This window comes from Anabrus simplex, chromosome 11 (assembly GCF_040414725.1).
Source record: "Anabrus simplex isolate iqAnaSimp1 chromosome 11, ASM4041472v1, whole genome shotgun sequence".
In the NCBI taxonomy this organism is placed as follows: Eukaryota; Metazoa; Arthropoda; class Insecta; order Orthoptera; family Tettigoniidae; genus Anabrus; species Anabrus simplex.
In genome coordinates, this window is record NC_090275.1 from 55,224,538 (window position 1) to 55,243,774 (window position 19,237).

The 19,237-nt window shown below is 39.2% G+C and overlaps 1 protein-coding gene across 8 annotated transcripts in view; it reads right to left on the bottom strand.

Annotated features, from left to right (window-relative positions):
* The window catches only part of ZAP3, a 491,484-nt gene that overhangs the window by 426,864 nt on the left and 45,383 nt on the right, over positions 1 to 19,237 (bottom strand). For all 8 annotated transcript variants that reach the window (XM_067155237.2, XM_067155235.2, XM_067155234.2 and 5 more), the window contains one exon: positions 12,677 to 12,861. In XM_067155237.2, coding sequence (XP_067011338.2) covers positions 12,677 to 12,847 — 171 coding nt within the window. In that variant the 5' untranslated portion in view covers positions 12,848 to 12,861. The remainder of the gene's footprint in view (positions 1 to 12,676; positions 12,862 to 19,237) is intronic.

The following is a 19,237-nucleotide window of genomic DNA, read 5'->3' on the forward strand; positions in this document are numbered from 1 at the left end:
AGGGGGAAGGGGAGGTGCAGGGCTGGTTTGAGGAAGGGAAGGGTGGTGAGTTGGAGAGATGGAGGTAGGGTTTGTTTGGCAAATATATGGAATGAATGTATCAAGTAGAATGTTAGTTTACTCGCCGACTTCTAAAGCTCTAATGGCGAGGCCTTCTCAAAGTGATGGAGCGGAGGGGGAAGGGGTGGTGCAGGGCTCCTTCCATCCTAGCAAACACAGCCGAACCAACAATAGACTCGATCACGCGAACGAGACCGTTACTTTGAGAAGGCCAGGCCATTAGAGAGGACAACCACCTACTGCACACTGTAAGTTTAAGCTTTGTTCACAACCATTCCACACTTTTTCCTTATCAACCCATGTTTCTCACACAACCTCATTTTTTTTCCATTGCAGATTAGAACTTCATTGACGGTTTCCACTAGATTACTTACAGTTTACTATGCATCTGTCTTCTACCTAACACAGCTTCTCAATTTTTATACGCGGCCCTTCCGACCCCTTTATAATAAGGCAAGACACCAGCCAACATTATGAAACAATAATGAAGAAAGGGACCGCTAGATTGAGAAGATATTGAGAATGCTGCTATTTCTAAAGCCTTAAATTTCATTGGTATTTTTTCTCCTTGTCACAGGCTTTTCGCCTGCAGGTTATATCAGGCTGGTTTCTCAAATATGTTTGCTCCCGCTCTCCTCCTGACCAATTTGATGTGATGGGTTTCTACTAGGACGATTTTGACAGCAATTTCAAACTGTTTTGTCATTTTTACTAAACCAATAATTTGCAAACTATGAGGTCCACAACCTCACCATGTGCTACTATTATTCATTTCCATCTGCATCATTTGTTTTCTCATTCCCTTGTTTCTTAGGTTAACGCAGTTTTTAGTTTCGATTATTATTTTAAATTAACACCTGTTTCACTGAATTTTGTCGCAATAAGTTGTTTTTTGCTCTGCATATTGATGTAAATATTGTATATTTCTGCTAATTTTGTTTCTGTCTAGGCTCTCTTTTGTTTGTTTTTTCATTTGCTCTTTCATTGTTTTTTAGCATTTTTTCAACCTATGTTATGTAAATTATTCCGACCCCCCTAATTTTTTCACTGAAGATGGCTCAAGCGAGCTGAAACATGTTTGAATTTGTTAGCTCCGTCTAATGACGGAATATTTGATGTATTGAATAGGAGGATACTCTCATTTTTCGCCATTGTAAAGTGAAAACCGTCAACACGGAATGATTCTAATATGGTGTAATAAAAAGGTCGAAACCGGTACTGTAGATTGAATTTTACATAAATAAATTTGTATTGAAAAGGTGGAAACATTCTTGTCTATAACATACGATAACTGTCAATACGGAAAATGAAACTGATAAATCAAGACTTCCATCAGTGTCGCTGTTGGAACTATTTTCTTTGTATTATCATTCTTTTTTGTAGACTTTGCAACGGTTCTAGAAGAGCATCTAATGGGCGGCCTATTATACTGCTAATTTTCATTTTGTTATTTTTGCTTACTTCAACCCTTCTGGAACAGTATATTTGAGTTCATTTAGATTAATGTAGCATTATCACCCGCCTTTGCTGGCAGGACCTAGTGTTTACAGTGCCACTATGTCTTCTGGTATAGGCTAGAGCAATTTTGTTACTTTCATAGAACTCTCTCTGTCTTATCCTTGGCTTTGACAATATGAAAGTGACTGAGGTATGAGCGATGCTAGAAATGCCAATCCTTATGCAGCCAATCCCTGCTATGAATGGTGTGAAAATGTTGCTCATAGGGTCGGTTTGTGTATGCATTTCACTGGGCTTGGCAGACTGATATGTAATAGCAACTCTGTCTCAGTGAGGAAAGCAACGGGAAACTCTCTCATTCCTCATTTCCCTAGTACGCCTCTTCAGTGATGCCCAGGCCATCTATGACAGCTGATGGCAGAGCTGTTGAGGATCCCACCAGCGGCATATGTTTTCATATGCGTTGTTTGGTTTTTATTACACCTTTTAGTACACTTGTTATTTTTATAAGCCCCAGGTTTCCAAATTTGTTCTTTAGTGTTTTTTCACACCTTTTACTTTTAATACTTTTTTTCTCATCTTTAGAAATTATAGATATGTAAAATGCACACGGCCTAACCATCCAAAAGCTGGTTCTATTCATGTGATTGTAAGATATGCGGCCGTGAAAGCCATTTTTGATATTCTAACTCCATGGGGAGTAATATTTTTTGGAAACGGAGAATTCACTTCTCCTTTAGCAGGCTAGCAATCTCTATTTGCTAATACAGCGGGACCATGCGCTTGATCTGCCACAGCTAAGCAGTCCTGGAGGGGCGTGCCAATCCAGCTGATGAGCCCAAATGGCACATCTGGGTGAAACTCTGCAAAATGCACACGGCCTAACCACCCAAAAGCTGGTTCTATTTATAGATATAATTTTCACTGTACCAGCAGATACACGATGAGCCCACCCTAGCACACGAGGGCGAAACGCTGGCAACCAAGAATGAGTCAGCTGGAAAATTTATAATGCCCAATAACGGACCATTTATATTGGTATTATAAATTTACTCATTCAGGACAAATATTTCAGATTCCCTATGGGAATCAACATCTATATCACACAATGTAAAATGCCATGTCGGAAAAAAATTGTATCTAGTGTTTCCACATCCCTGTTGGATAGTTCTTATTCATATATTCAGTAGTACGGTTTCTCGCTTAACACATTTCTCCTTGTCCCCTGCAGAAACGTCTTAACGAGGCTTTATTACATTCAAATGGTAATAAACAAAAATTCTAAATATCTGAGTGTGATTGATAGAATCTGATGATCTTTCAAGAATAAAACATGTCATTCTATTCAAATTAAGTTGTTTTTCAGGAGTCCTACTGTTACCATATGTTTTCTCTTTCAAGTAGCTTTTTATTTCCTCAAAGTTATTTTCGGCAGACCAAAGAGCCTAACAGTTAAAGAAAATCTATAAAAATTTTGAAATGTTATTCTCCACGGAGGGGACGTGAAGGTCTATTATTGCTGCTAAGTTTAGGGCGCAGGAGATATGATTTGTATACAGAGGAAAAATACTGAAGTTATAGGTTCTGTGATTATCGTAACTCATTTTGACTATTCTTGGACTTATGATAATACTTGGAGCAGTCTATCTGAATGGACAGACTACATAATGACAGGAGCAAATGGCGAGTGCTTCTGAACCACAGTTGGGAAAATGGAGTTTGTGAATGATTATGATGATGATTACAAAATACACTCAACAGCAAATAATCCAGTGCAGTAGTCTGTTGTGCTGATTAACAATGCTTTTGTAAAAGAGAGAAGTAAGTCGAAATATTGAAGTTGCGCAGCAAGATTTACTGTAATAGGAGCAATAAAATGCTGGTAATATGTTGTTGTTTAACCAGCAATCACTGTTGTACTTAATCTGTAATTTGAAGTTACAGTACACTGTATGCTATCTCTGTTAACGCAAGTTTAAGCAGCTGATACTAGTTAATCGATTGTAGACTTTTCTAATCACTACAAGTTTGTGATATCTTTAAATGATGCTATAGATTCACATTGCATATGGTATAAGTTTCAATTAGTCCAACTCCATACGTGGATCAGTGGTAGTGTGTCAGTCTCTGGGTATCAATATCACAGTTTAAAGCTGGCAGAAGTAGTCTGGTTTCTGAAAGGCAGAAGAAAGTCTATTCGGCACTCCATATCGTAACTTACTCACCCGAAAAAATTAAAACTCTGTCATAGGTCTTCCAGAAGAGATCTGTGTTACTCTGATGTGTGGTCGAGTAAAACAGAACATTGAAATTGCCAACAGGCAGCTTACATGGAATCAAATTAAGATGCCTGCACATGGTTGCCAATTATTATTATTATTATTATTATTATTATTATTATTATTATTATTATTATTTCTACTGCTACTACACTGAAATGAAAAAAAAACATACATGGATTTGTGAAATACAAATTTAATGTACTAAAATGGTACTTTGAATGCAATACACAGCCCGTCGAACAACTGTCGCAAATTATTTTAGTTTGAGTTATTACTGAACTACAGTACATTTATCACAGGTTTAATAGAGGCTTGCTGCAACTGTTCAGTTACTTTCAGTTACCAAAATGGTTTCCATCAGCCGCCAGGCACATATCACAACAGCAAATGGTTGCTTGAACGTTGTCGTGTTTGCGAGGATTTCTGCACAGGCTGCTATAATTTCTTGAGCAAGGGCCTCCAGTGTATATGGTTTCCTGCAATACACAGCATCCTCCAAAGTCTCCCAAAGGTTTAAGTACAAAGATGTTAACACTAGAACTGCGGCAGTTTGGCTAACCTCTATAACCACGGATAGGTCACTTTCATTTTATGAGACTCAATTAAGGAGGAGAGTTACTGATCACTATATATTAAAACCTAGAGAATTGTAACATATTTATTTGGTATTAATCAGGAAATGAAAATCTTTCTATTGTCCCCTTCAAATTTGGCCTATAATGAATATTTTATTATAAGTGGTAAATGGATTGTTTCATTCTTTCATTGAGTGTAGTATGTTACAAGTTTATTCTGACCCAGCCTTGTCTTCACGCAGAGAACCGGTTTGAACAGATAGGGTGAACAATGTATTGATTTTTCAATCGACCAGCTCGTCGTAGTCATGTGACCCACGAGGAATTTCTCAAGGCCGCTCCAATTGATAGCACGTGGCGGATGTTCTCGAAGTAGTACTTACTCGAATTATGAGAACCTATCAAGTGAAAGTACGATGTTCAATTACGAGGCAATGTAAGGCCATACTTCGAAGTGTAAATGCATAAATACCTGTGCTTTAGAAATAAACGTTCTCTGCTACTTCGAACTGTTTTGCTTCTACTTCGACGTGCTTCACTGCTACTTCGAAGTGACTCTCTATTGCAGCGCTCGAGTGAAGCCGATTTTCGAGGACAAGTTGCGTATTATTCTAAGATAATTTCCACATGGTCGTGTGTGTGATCACATTCTAAAACATTTGTGTGACCGAGCTCGATAGCTGCAGTCGCTTAAGTGCGGCCAGTATCCAGTATTCGGGAGATTGTGGGTTCGAATCCCACTGTCGGCAGCCCTGAAGATGGTTTTCCGTGGTTTCCCATTTTCACACCAGGCAAATGCTGGGGCTGTACCTTAATTATGGCCACGGCCGCTTCCTTCCCACACCTAGCCCTTCCCTGTCCCATCGTCGCCATAAGACCTATCTGTGTCGGTGCGACGTAAAGCAAAAAAAACCATTTGTGTCAGTTTCAGCTCTCGTCATGGCAAGAAAGAAATAAAAATACGAATTTATTGCAGCCAGATGGCCGTGTGATGGATACAATAGGTTTCAAGGTTACAAAGTAAACATGAAATATTGTCGCACAGCATACTGCAATTTACCGATGCTCGAGGCGGTTTAGTCTTTGCTACAGTCAACTATACTCTTTTCCCTTTTACTACACTTTCTACACAGTATTGTGGTATTGTCGCATGGATTCTCACACAGAACATATGCATTCTTTGTTCGGTTCACGATATTTTATGTTTTTGCAAATTTTGCGATAGAAGCCATGTACGGCAAGTCTTGTGACTACGTTTCTTAGTTCCTGATTTTTCTGTGTCCATCGTCTATCGGCCATTGCTTCCGTTGTGTAAAAATCCGGTGGTATGTCCTGTTGCTTCAGAAGCTTCTGCTCAAGTACCTTCTCCATTTGCACGGTAGATGGCAGGTGTAGTTAGAATCGGAGGTCTTCTATATAGAAAGGTTCCCTTGCTAATTCATAGATTACTCTGGACGGTGACGATCTTGCCACGCCCAGAGCTCTCTTTAGGAAGTGTGCTTTCACTTTTTCTATCATGGTGAGGTCTGTTGTGGTTAGCCTTTCCCATATTATCTCTAGGCCATATGAGATAGTGGTAGTTATTTTGGCGTGGAAGAGTGTCATTGCTGTTCGTAGTGAGAGTTTGGTTATGTTCTTCAGATCATATATTCCTCTGATGGTGCTGATGCTCGTTCCTCTATGTGGTGTCTGAAAGAGTGGCACGTTGTTTGCAGGTTGACGCCGAGGTATTTGTAGGTATTGACCGAAGTGAGTTCTTCTTTGCCGAGAGTCATTTTGTTTTCTGCTGCTAGTTTTCCCCCTTTTCGGAAAGCCATGTACACTGTCTTTCTCTGGTTTATGTTGAGAACGTAATCAACTACCCAATTGTGAAGGTGATTTACGACTTTCTGTAGCTCTTGCCGGTTTGGGGAACCCAGGACCATTGTCGCCCGCGTAAACAGAGAGAAACTGAAGTTGTTTCCTCTGGAATCGTAATGTTGCTGTCGCGACGTTAAACAGGATGGGACTCAGTGTGTCCCCTTGCAAAACTCCAATTGTCTGGATTATTTCTTTTGAGGTCGATATTCCGTCATATACTTCCACTTTGTTGTAGTCCTCTATTAACTTATGTTCTAGTTTCGGAACAAGCTTTGATCTGGTCAGTAAGTCCAAAGCTTTTCTGAAGTCTACGAATACTGTGTGAAATATTCCTTTGGGATGTCTAAGAGCTTCCTCTATGTCGTTTTAATAGATTAATAATTTAATAGATTCCTTACGGCATGCAAGGCATTCCTTTCCTGAACCCGAATTGCTGTTTAGGGATCATTGGATCTAGTGCCGGAGTGATTCTCTTGAGGATTAGGATTGTAAAGACTTTGAAAATGGTATTCTACAGGGCAATACCACAGTATGAGTTTGGGTCATTGCTTTTGCCTTTACCTTTGTAGATGACTTTTATCATGGATTTCGTCCATTCATCTGGTATTTCCCCTGATGATAGGCATCTATTGAACAGGTCTGTCCATAGCTCACTTAGTGTTTCTGCTGAGACTTTTAGCATCTCATTGTAGATCCCATCTGGGTCGGTCGCCATTCTGTCTTCTGTATCCTTTATTGCTGCTCTCACTTCCTCTGTTGAGAATTGTGAGACTGGGCTAGTTCCTGTGAGATGGGTAGTGTTGTATGCAGTTTGCGATTGTGCAACGTTCAGAATCTGTGAGAAGTGCTTTTCCCATACTTTCATTTGGATTTCTGCTTGTTTTCTATTGGACTTTCTCCTGGTGGCTACAAAAGGGTCTTTAAGTGCTTCGTCTTCCTCCCTAAGGGCTTGATTTTCTATATACAGGGGTTTTATCGCTTTCAGCATGGCTTTGTACTCTTTACGTTTGACTGTGTACGTTTCCAGAACGGTCCTTTCTTTATGTAGTTTGGCCTCATGTAGGGCTTGCAGAACTTTCACAGTAGATAGCATTCTGTATCGAACCTAGGTTTGGCTGTCCTTTGTATGACAGGAATTGTTGGAGTTTTTAGGGCTTCTTGTATCGCTACCAATGCACGGTTTATATTGTTGGCTTTTAGATGCTGATTACCTTCATATATTACTCTAGTTTTGTTGTTCAAGGAATTGACATCTATCTTTATGGAAGTTCTTTTGGCAAGAAAGGACCTTTACATATTCAATTATCTCCACCAGGATGTCTCACCCATCTTCTAAAAGAGCGATCTACGTGAATCTGGGAATGGACTTAGCTGTCAACATGCAGTGTTAAAAATGTAGCCACCATCTGACATGGGGGAGATAACGACTGGACGCAGATTACCACGTAAGCAGATCGCCGAGTACTTACAGAGACATTTGATGGACTGGATGAACTCCATATTTAGATCTGTTATAAAAAGTCATTGTGCCCGGCTTCTTATATCCACTATCTTCAATGTGAACATCTGGATGCATGGTACTCAGAACGAGAACATTTTTGTTTAAAGATCGTTAGTGTAGCATCACTGGTCTTCAGCAATGCTGTGGTATACCGCGTTTCCCTTCCCTTTTGGACACAGACCGGGACTTCCGTACCAGCTCTATTTATAGTACTGACAAGAGGAGTTGAATTGCTTTTCAAGGTTTCAGCCAGAACAAGGAGGGAAAGTAACTGTCACATGTGAAATTTCTTCCTTTGTACATGTACGGTCCCATCAGTTACTTTACAACCAAGTCCCCAAAGACACTCGCCACTGGGACCAGGGTCATTTATCTCTTCCTAGATGAGGGAAAGTGTTCACAGCATACTTCGAGTCTTGTCTAATGCCACTGAATATTTCTGTCTGTATTTATCTGTCTAAAACTGCAGAAACACTGAGAAGGAGCTCATCAATAGGTATATATACTGCTCTGGTATGTACCTACACTGAGCAATTGCAATGAAATCATAAAAAAATATTGCATATCAAGGCAAACCCTTCTTATTTTATCCTTTTGGATCTCTTAGATTTAACATCAAATCTGAATAATCGCATTATTTCACTAAATCTCACATGCCATCGTCACGTTTACAAATGGAACACCTCACTTCACTGACTCGCTCTTCGCTCCTACGGATGTACAGTACTAAAAAAATGCTTCAAGTTCCTTAAGCACACGAAATGCCTCCGACACAGTGCACGTCACAATGTGTTTCAGCATCTTTTCAGAGATCATCAGTTTCCAAGCACTGATGCAAGTTTCATTCACATAGGTTTTGCATGTGGAGTGGGGCCATGGCAATCCTTGAACATATTATGGTGTGCACGTCTACCACTGCGACATTATTCACCACACCAACTACCCAGGTCATACAACCTCAAGATAAAATTTTGCTGATGATGCTTATTGTTTTCAGGCGCCTAACATCGAAGGTCATCGGCCCTGAAGATAAAATTTTAGTACCTTGTGGCAATATCTGAAAGTTTATGTATTTCATCAGATTCATTGTCTGAAATGTCATTCAGGGTGTAAATAATATCCTGCCGTTTGATTATTTGACGCAAAGCCATAATAAACAGCCTTGTCTATATTACAACTTTCTAGAAAAGTTGCACACTTATACCACATTTCAGCCCACAAGCAATGAGAAGTGTTGTGTTAACACCTGGCATATACAAACACTAATAATGTAACGAATATCAGCGGCTGCTTCTACTCCTGCACAGCTGGCGTGCTAATTTGCCTAGTTGTGATACATCACTGTCACTGATAGGTCTAGGTGTGTGTAGATTTTTCTTTTTAGGGTTGTCCCCAGAAGTAGGGAACTGTGTGGATGTTTATTACAATAATAATAATAATAATAATAATAATAATAATAATAATAATAATAATAATAATAATAATAATAATAATAATAATGTTATTTGCTCTACGTCCCACTAACTACTTTTACGGTCTTTGGAGACGCCGAGGTGCCGGAATTTAGTCCCGCAAGAGTTCTTTTACGTGCCAGTAAATCTACCGACACGAGGCTGTCGTATTTGAGCACCTTCAAATACCACCGGACTGAGCCAGGATCGAACCTGCCAAGTTGGGGTTAGAAGGCCAGCGCCTTAACCATCTGAGCCACTCAGCCCGGCGGATGTTTATTACAAATTGGTGTAAAGTATTAAAATATGGAGTCCTAAGTAAAATAAAAAGAACTATCAGGGAAAGAATTAGAAAACCTTCCGATAATGACCCGGCCACAGTTCTGGTGTTAAATCTGGTGAACATGGAGGGATTTCAAATATAGCTCTCCGTCCTATCCACTGTCTGTGCACACACTGTAAAATACCCTTCATCGATGAGGATCATCCTCATTCAACGCATACAACAGCCTTGGTATGTACAGCTTCCACTAAGCAACTTTCAGAATGTGTTGAACACTCGCACTGCAAACCTGTCTCAGGAGCACTTCGTGTAGCACACTTCTAAGGTAACATTGCAAAAATTTCTAAGATCCCTTGTGTGTCACAAATGATACCATGCATCTCAAACTTATCATAAAGCTGTGTCATTTTCAAGCATGTTGGAAGTTGTGTTCCAAACTAACATCTCCATGCACATTACACTTCAACATTTTAAAGCTTCAACCACCAATTTAAAATGAGCTTCCGTTCCTCAAGCACGTCCCAACAATTTAGAATCACTACCAACATCACAAGAGCCATATGGTTACAAACAGCTTTTGAGAACACACCATACTACACATTCTAAAGATAATTCAATGCAACTCCAAAAATAATACGAAGATACCCACTGATAAAGAGTTTTTTTATGGACTAAGTATATCTTCATAATTTTTAAAGGCATCATTCATACCACCTTTGTTGAGGCAACAAGCTTAACCTTAACTACCCAAGTACCACAATGATCCGAGGTCAAATATATGCCCTCTGCTCCAAATACTTCACTTCCAGAAACGAAGACTTCTTTTCGCTCCCATTTTATATGTCATTTTCTTGCTTAAAATGTTTTTTTGTTTAAATGAGATATAATACAATGTAAAAAAAATACACCTCAAGAATTCATTATGATATTTTGCATTCTTAGAACTATTTTAGTTCATTAAATTTGTATTTCTCCAAAAATTGTGCTGTGCTTATTTTGCTCGTCAGTGTTGTCATTGAGCCTAATTTTTTCGTTATAGATTTTGTCTTACATAAATCCACTATAAAAATTGGGGAAAACATGTATCCATTACACAGACAAATATTGGGGTTGGGAGTGTGGGGAGAGGGAGAAAGCAAAATGGAGAGGAAAATGAAGGCATGAAAACCCAAAGGACGAACTCCTGTATTCATGCGGCATTCTAATTCTCGATCAAGACCGAAGATTTCTGAAGTATTATCCCCTTCATATACAGCAATCTTTGTTATAGCAACATTTAATTTCAGCAACACCTCATCCGTAGCATCCGGTATACAGTGGTACCAGCCTTGTTTAATACGATTAACATGTGTTGACCTGGTAGACAATTTTAATTAACATTATCTTAAGATTTTCCAAGATCCAAAGTATTTTAAGATTGTCATCAAATATTCTGAATCTGAAGTTCATACCAATGACGGTGATAATTTGCCAGTATCTGAACTGCTGTGAAAATACCAAGATATTCTGAACCACCTTCCCACAAAATGTTATCATCACTGCCATCCATAGCATTAGAAATGCTACATTTCCTGAAGCTCTTCCAAATGAGGTTTCCAGGGATAAGATTCCATGCCGTCACAATCCACAAACACAGCAGCTGAACTTCTGGGCACTGAATGTGACCAGTTGGTGTCAGTGTGCGATTATCAGCTGCCATCCATTCTGTACAGAGCTGCATGCAGACATCCAGCGGCTGTAGAATAGAAGTCATCCCACCCGGAATGACTGCTAGGTTGGTTTTCCCATCCTTGATATGTTTCTTCGCAGCGTCTGTTCTGTGGCCGTGGTAACTGTCGAGAACAAGCAAGGTCTTTTGTCCCAATAATGCACCAGGGCGGCGTTTCCAGACACACTTTATCCAGTCTTCCACAAGTGAACTGTTCATAAAGCCGGAGTTCTGAGATCTGGTAACACCAGCGGGTAGATTTTTATATATATTATATAATGCGCATGCACGCACATACTGTATGGTAGCTTTACTGAACATGTTCACAACTCTGGTAGCATCTAAACAGCCGCGCTCTCACTATTAGGACAAGACTTTCTTTCTTCGGCATTATGACCCTTCCTCTGCTCTTTGCTTGCATTGTCGTCTGTTCACCTCTCCGTGTTGTTGCAATAAGTTTCATAGTTGCATTGATTCAGAAGTTCCGAAGTTGGTACCGATGATGATGAATGAACTCGTTGGATATCGTTCTGGAAATATTTGTTTACTTTTATTTGTATTTTCTAATCATTAGGTGTGTTTTAGTAAAGGTTGTAAATAATTTTGACTTCATTTTTTTTTTTAATTTTGTTCTTTCAAAATAAGGGTGCGGGTCTTATTCGGTGGCAGGTGGTATTCGAGATTATACAGTAGCTTTCTCATCAATCCCATTTCTTCTATATCACCTCTTCTCAGCCCCCGGCTAACTTATTTCTGCTTCCCAGCTACAAGATCTGTCAATGTGACCCCTCAACGATTGTTGATGCTCGCCCTCCATATGAAGTTGGAGAAATTGAGCTTGTTGGTGCTGGGTAGAGATGCATGTAAAAATAGACAGATTAGAGAGAGATTATTTATTTGAAGATGGCAGTGTATAAGATTGTCCGTGTTCTTATGTGTTTTCATGTTTGTCCTCGTCTTCCCTTTCTGTTACTCCCTCTTCCCACACTAACCTGCTATTGTGTTTGTCCTGTTATCTGTTCCGTATGTTCCTATCTTTATACAACTTGATTCGACACCTGTTTGTTCCCTTCCAATCCCGATAATGTATTACTGACCAGTCACTTTTCACTTAACAAGACAGAAAATTATACAGAACAAGAGAGGATCAAGATTTATCAAGTCATTTTGTAATGTTGATCCAAAATAAAACCATCAGAATAGATCAGGTATAAAATAACCATAAGACAAAAAATATGGTGTGGAGAAAGCCTACCAGCTTTCAGAACATAGCTTTTACCAATCTCCTTTATACAATGCTGTGTCCTACTACTGATAATAGAAAAACTAAACACAACCCTCATACTGCAAAAAAAATTCAGGAAAATAATAAATGCAATATATAAGCATGATATGGACAAGTACTAACAAAACAAACTTAAAAAAATGACTAACATAATAGTAGTCTCCCACATATATGGAACTATATCATATGACCTGGACTGAGCAGCCCACTTACTGGTGTGGCAGCAGGCATAGCTGGAGCAGCTCCGTAATACTGATAGCCAAGAGGATATGCAGTGGCCGCTGGAACTGCCGCAGCTGCTGCTCCATTGGCCACTGTTGCTGGTGGTTGGTATGCTGAGGTGGCATAGCCAGCAGCAGCACTCCACTGATTCCAGGCCTGCATCCTTCACACAGGCACTGTAACACAACAAACACTTTCTCTTTAAGACAATGATCAAGGAGACTAATACAGTAGCAAATATGAGAGATGGAACTCAGAAAAATAATGCATGAAAACAGAGAAAAAACACTAAGAAACAGGTAAAATACAGTGTTTGACATCAGCTAATTTTCATTACTATGAGCACGTTTAGCCAGATTCGTAGTATGAATATAATGTAGTTTTAAAATAAATTTTAGAGAACCTCCAAAGTACTAGCAGATATTCAAATTCCACCTTCAAATTCAAATTATTATTATTATTACGTACTTTTGAATAACCATCAATGATTAAACAATACATCCATGTTGATACATCCATGTTGTATGTTGGGTATTCAGTCCTAAGGCTGGTTAGGTCCTTAACAGCTATCGTAGATGACCTAGGCATCACTAAAGATGCATACTAGGGAAATGAGGAGTGAGGTAGTTTCCCGTTGCTTTTTCATGAACAGCAAAAATCAAGTAATGTAGCAGCGATTTTCCGGAATATGTTTTCCATTACAGAACATGCCTACTAATGACTACTAATAAGCTCAATCATTTTCACCTGAATCACTCAATTACAATTTCATCAGCAGGAGACAGGATACAAAGTTTCTTAAATGTACAGCAAACATATAACCAAATTTCCCCTTTAATCAGCAGTTGAATTAGTGAATTCATACTCCTAAATTTCCCAAACTGATTTTAAATGTTATAAGATAGTTGTAGCAATGAACACCAAGGCAATTTCAGTTTCGTTTAGTATTGTGGGTAACGAAGACAGCTGTAATTCACTGGCAATACTATCCCTTGTTACAAAATTGCAACTCTGTGATCAATAAAACTATAGATAACTATACGGGTATGATGACCTAAGTGTTCGGCCCCTTTAAACAGCAATCATATCATCATGAAAGCTATTATCTTAGGACGTATGAGCCCATCTTAATCCAAAGTAAAAATAGATTACCGTATTTTCTCGAATGACTTAACACCCTTGCACAATTTATGCATCCCAATATTTTGGGGCCAAAGTGGGGAAAAAGAGATGTTCCTGTAATTGACACACTCACTTCTTCCAACATCCGTCACGCAGCTCCAGATGAGTTTCGAAATAAAAATGTCAGCTACTCCAGTGGCAGCCTTCCTATTGCGAAACTGGGCATTCCAAATATTGGGCAACGTGCCGTTACCAGCCGGTAGGAAATACCATTGCACTAGTTCAGTGACTGAATCAGCGCAGAAGTGGGTAGTGACACTATTCCAAACTGGCACAAACATATCTTCTGTGATCTCAAAATTGTTTATGGATCTACAATGAGGAAGTATTCGAGTAATGTGGCATTGTATAAACTCTCTGTGATCAGTTACATCAAAACATACAGAAACAGGGCAGCATTTCCCCAAGTATTCAGTGTCCGAATGAAACGTGCACTACCGGCGGAAACAGAAAATTGCAATTCAAGCGTCCAACACATCTCTCAATGCATTTCACAGTGGCAAGTTTCCGCAAGAAGAGAGGGATCTACTTAAATATGCGATTTCGTTACGCAACTCTGGATATGCCGTTTCTCACTAAATGATATATTTTAAACGATGGGAAATAGCTGCTGCACATGGAATCAGTGTCTCCGATTTTAAGGTTAGCCGAGGCTGGATGATTAATTTTATGAAGAGAAATGGGATCTCTTCGGCGAAGAACATTATGCCAAAGAATGCCGAATGACTTCAACCAAAAATTTATTGATTTTCACCGCTTTGTGGTTGAGATTTAAAGTTAAAAATTTCATTGTTCTGTATTGAAGAATATTACAGTTAAAATTGAAATAATTGATAAAGAGATTCAACCTATTCAATACAAAAGAATAAGAAATGTAGTGAATTACATTCCCATTTAATAATAAGTAGAAATGGTACCGGTTTCGACCCTAGTCCAGGTCATCATCAGCTGATTAAAACAAGAAAATCAATGCATATGAAAAGGAAATAAAAGATCAAATACACTCCGGATCAGTAGAAGAGGCGATTAAAAATGAATGGGAGTAGACACTGTAAAACTCAAAAGAAGTTGCAAGTCACTCAAAAGAAAACAGTGCGCAATTCTCTGAGCAGCAGCATGGCACACGCAGCGCTAGGCAAAGTCCCACAATGTTTACGAATAGCGGAGAACGGTTAAATGAGCCAGTTTTTTAACACTGTCAGGGACAAAGTCACATCACAATTGAACACATACGAAGATCCATAATCGTGCAGGAGTTGAAGTAATGCCCCAAAAAACATAATGAAGGAACAAATGAATGCTCTTGTTTTTTCATTTGTTCCTTCATTATGTTTTTTGGCATTTTTTAACTTATATTATGTAAATTGTTTGAACCCCTCCCCCCTCATTTTTCACTGACGATGGATCAAACGAGCCAAAACATGTTTGAATTTGTTTACTCCGTCTAATAATGGAATATATGATGTATTGAATTAGGAGAATACACTCATTTTTTCACCTTTGTAAAGTGAAACCTTTGTCAAACTGAAAAAGATGAAGGACTATTTTGAAATAGAAAAAGTGCACAGTAAGTGTTCATATTGAAAAAAGTTTGTACTCTATCTTTCACAGTGTTTTCCCCTTTCCCTATCAAACAGGGTGCACTATTCGGCTATATTTTCGTCATTAGACTCTGTCTAGAACATCCCAAGGGTTGAGGCCCAAAAGACTCTTATCTTCAGTAAGTGTCAATCCACCGCTACGGTGGTCTCCCTTGTGGTCGGCGTCCACCTGTGTAGAGCTGGAAGAGCCAATTTTAATTGATCGTCGCTGCTTCTGATAGTGTTTAATATTATCAACACCAGTATCACCCATCATGTAATTTAATGGAAGGTCTCACAAACACAAAATGTTGCATACAACACAAAACGAAGTAAAGCTTTACTTTTGTACTGTAACATCACCAAGAGAGATCCACTGCACTGAATGCAAAATACTACAGTAATATTTACAATGCTGAATACTTATACGTTAATAATTTCCTTTTCAAGTTGAAATTAAACAGAACATAATTCAATGCCCATATGTTTTCGTCAAAAATAAACCGATTATAAAATTACACAGAAAATAGCATCACTGCCCAGTCACTGAAAGTCCATCTGATTCAATTTAATAATTCAATATTTCCAAAGTAAGTTCACAGATTTCATTTGAAGTAATACTATTGAAGTGGTTCAGAGGAAAGTAATATTTTTCCATACAATTGCATATTACAAGTAAATGCGTAACAATGAGATTAATGGAAACTCCCATCAACCAATGGAAACAACTATCACAGAAATTCGATTAATATAAGTTATCAGTTAATTATATTAAAAAATCAAATTAGAAAATCCTTACTTTACATTGCATGCGTACAATGATCTAATCACCAGTCAAGTGCGTAATACTCAGTGCATAAATACTTTACAAAACAACATGAACAAAAGCCTCATTTCATATTAGAATACATCTAGCAGCAGCACTTTCCAAAAGGAAACTAACTTGTTAAGAGTCGAAATATGGTATTTTAGCAATAAAAATCAATTTAGAAACTGCCAATAGCAACATCCAAAATAAGGTCAGTAAAAAAAATATAATAATAATAATAATAATTGCTTTACGCCCCGGTAAAAAAATTTCCAGGGATCAATATATTTCAGAAGAATAGAGGTAATGGGTAGAATTTAGTCCTGCAGGAGTTCTTTCACGTGCCAGTAAATCTACGACACAAGGCTGACATATTTAGCACCTTCAAATACCACCAGACTGAACCAGGATCGAACCTGCCAGGTTGGGATCGGAAGGTCAGTTGCAGACTCTGATAACTGCTCAAGTGCATTAAGAGAACTGACAATATCCATGAAGAAAAACTGCTATACATCAGGAGACATAGCACAAGCTGTGAAGATCAAGGAGCCTAACAGGGATAGTACCAAACAGGACTACAGTAAAAAGAAGAAAGTATTCCTTCCTTACGTGGCAGGTATAACTGTCAGTATAGGGCGCATTCTTAGGAAGTACAATATAATTCCAGTTTTCACCACAGACCGGAAACTCAAACCCCTGTTTCGACCATTCAAAGAAAGATCACATCTTGAAACACCGGGCGTGTATGAAGTTCCATGTGGTTGTGGCTGCTCATATATTGGCATGACAAAAAGGCTTGTCAGCACCAGGGTGAAAGAACACATCAGGTCGGTAAAGAATGTCACTCTTTCATCCTCCATGGAGAATGCCATAAGCCAGTGTGCCATAGCAGAACATTTCTACAGTATGTGCCATAGCAGAACATTTCTACAGTACAGACCATGAAATCATCTTTGACCAGGCGAAGGTATTCGCGAATGTAAAAGACTTCTATGCTCAACTGGTAAGGGAAGCCATAGAGATAGAGCAGCGCCCAAATAACATCAATAGGGAAGACTGCTTCAAGTTATCAAATACATGGAGACCTGTACTGCAGAAATACATGCATAACACCACCATGGAACAACGGGAAGCACACACGCAACCATCGACAGAGGGCGGTGAATCACAACACGATGATCCTTGAGCCCAATTTGTGAGGTAGGCCGTGGATAGTACGGCCATGACTTCCACGTTTCTTTGAATTTCTTTGCTCATTGTCGGAAGCAGAACTTTTTTTTCTTTTTTTTTTTTTTTTTTTGCTAGGGGCTTTACGTCGCACCGACACAGATAGGTCTTATGGCGACGATGGGATAGGAAAGGCCTAGGAGTTGGAAGGAAGCGGCCGTGGCCTTAATTAAGGTACAGCCCCAGCATTTGCCTGGTGTGAAAATGGGAAACCACGGAAAACCATCTTCAGGGCTGCCGATAGTGGGATTCGAACCTACTATCTCCCGGATGCAAGCTCACAGCCGCGCGCCTCTACACGCACGGCCAACTCGCCCGGTGAAGCAGAACTTAACATGCCCTAATGAAGGGCAATGCAATTTGGCTGAAAGCTTGGCTTCATTAAATAAATATAGTAGCTTTAATCCAGTATTCATTTATTTATTTACATTAATACAATGACCCACGAAACCAACGTTCATTACTTAACATCGAAGTATTTCGGTGTGTAATTATGTTCTACAATTTTGTCCTTACAATTCACTTGCAGCTTCCTCGAGGCTTGTTTGTTCTTCAGATGGAAAGCACATACTCGAGTTCTTGATGGGTTTGGTTTGAGATTATTGGTCTCATAGTAGTGAGATAAAATATCCAATGCTGAATGAGATTTGTTTTCTACTCTTTCAAAGCATTCACTCTGAGTAGCCAAGGCCAGATCATCAGCGTATCGGAAACACTTAGTATGAGGTGGATGTGGCTGGTCGTAGGTACACATATTGAAAAGTAAGGGAACTAGCACACTTTCTGGAGGAAGACCAATCTTTTGCGTCCTCCATCGATTTTGCTGACCCCGAAAATCAACAAAGAATCGTAGATTCTGTAAAAGGGCAGCAACAATTCTGGTAAGCTTGAAATCCTTTGTAAGGCTGTACAGTTTTTGTAACATGATTTGATGTTGTATGGTGTCATAGGCACAAGGAAGGTCTACAAACGCTACTCCTGTGATTTTTCGGGATTGAAAACCATCTTCTAGATACTGTGTTAGGTTTCCTACTTGTGCAGTACAGTTCATACCTGACCTAAAACCAGCTTGCTCTGGGATCAACAAAGGCTCCACAGATGGTGCAAGACGGTTAAGAAGCATTCTTTCAAAGATCTTGTAGAGGTGACAAAAGGGAGATCGGTTGAAAGTTCTTTGTCATTAAGGTTCTTGCCGGGTTTAAAGATAGCAAGTACTCTGGCCTTCCTCCAGATTTTTGGAATGTGACAACGCTCCAAGCAATTATTGAAGAATTGGAGTATCCATTCTTTACTAGCATTTTTTTTTTTTTTGCTAGTGGCTTTACGTCGCTCCGACACAGATAGGTCTTATGGCGACGATGGGATAGGAAAGGCCTAGGAGTTGGAAGGAAACGGCCGTGGCCTTAATTAAGGTACAACCCCAGCATTTGCCTGGTGTGGAAATAGGAAACCACGGAGAACCATCTTCAGGGGACAGTGGGATCTGAACCCACTATCTCCCGGATGCAAGCTCACAGCCGCACGCCTCTAACCGAACGGCCAACTCGCTCGATGGTAGCATTTCCAAAATGTTTGATTTGCTCTATAAGAATGACGTCTAGGCCACATTCTTTTCTGTTCTTACAAATCTTGGTGTTTTCCAGCTCTCCAAAAACAAAAGGTTTGGATATTTCACAGGTTTCATCTTCAATGTTCCTTAGAAATTTTGGTGGTCTAGCTATGCATTTAACTTTGCCATTCAACAAGAGTTGATGG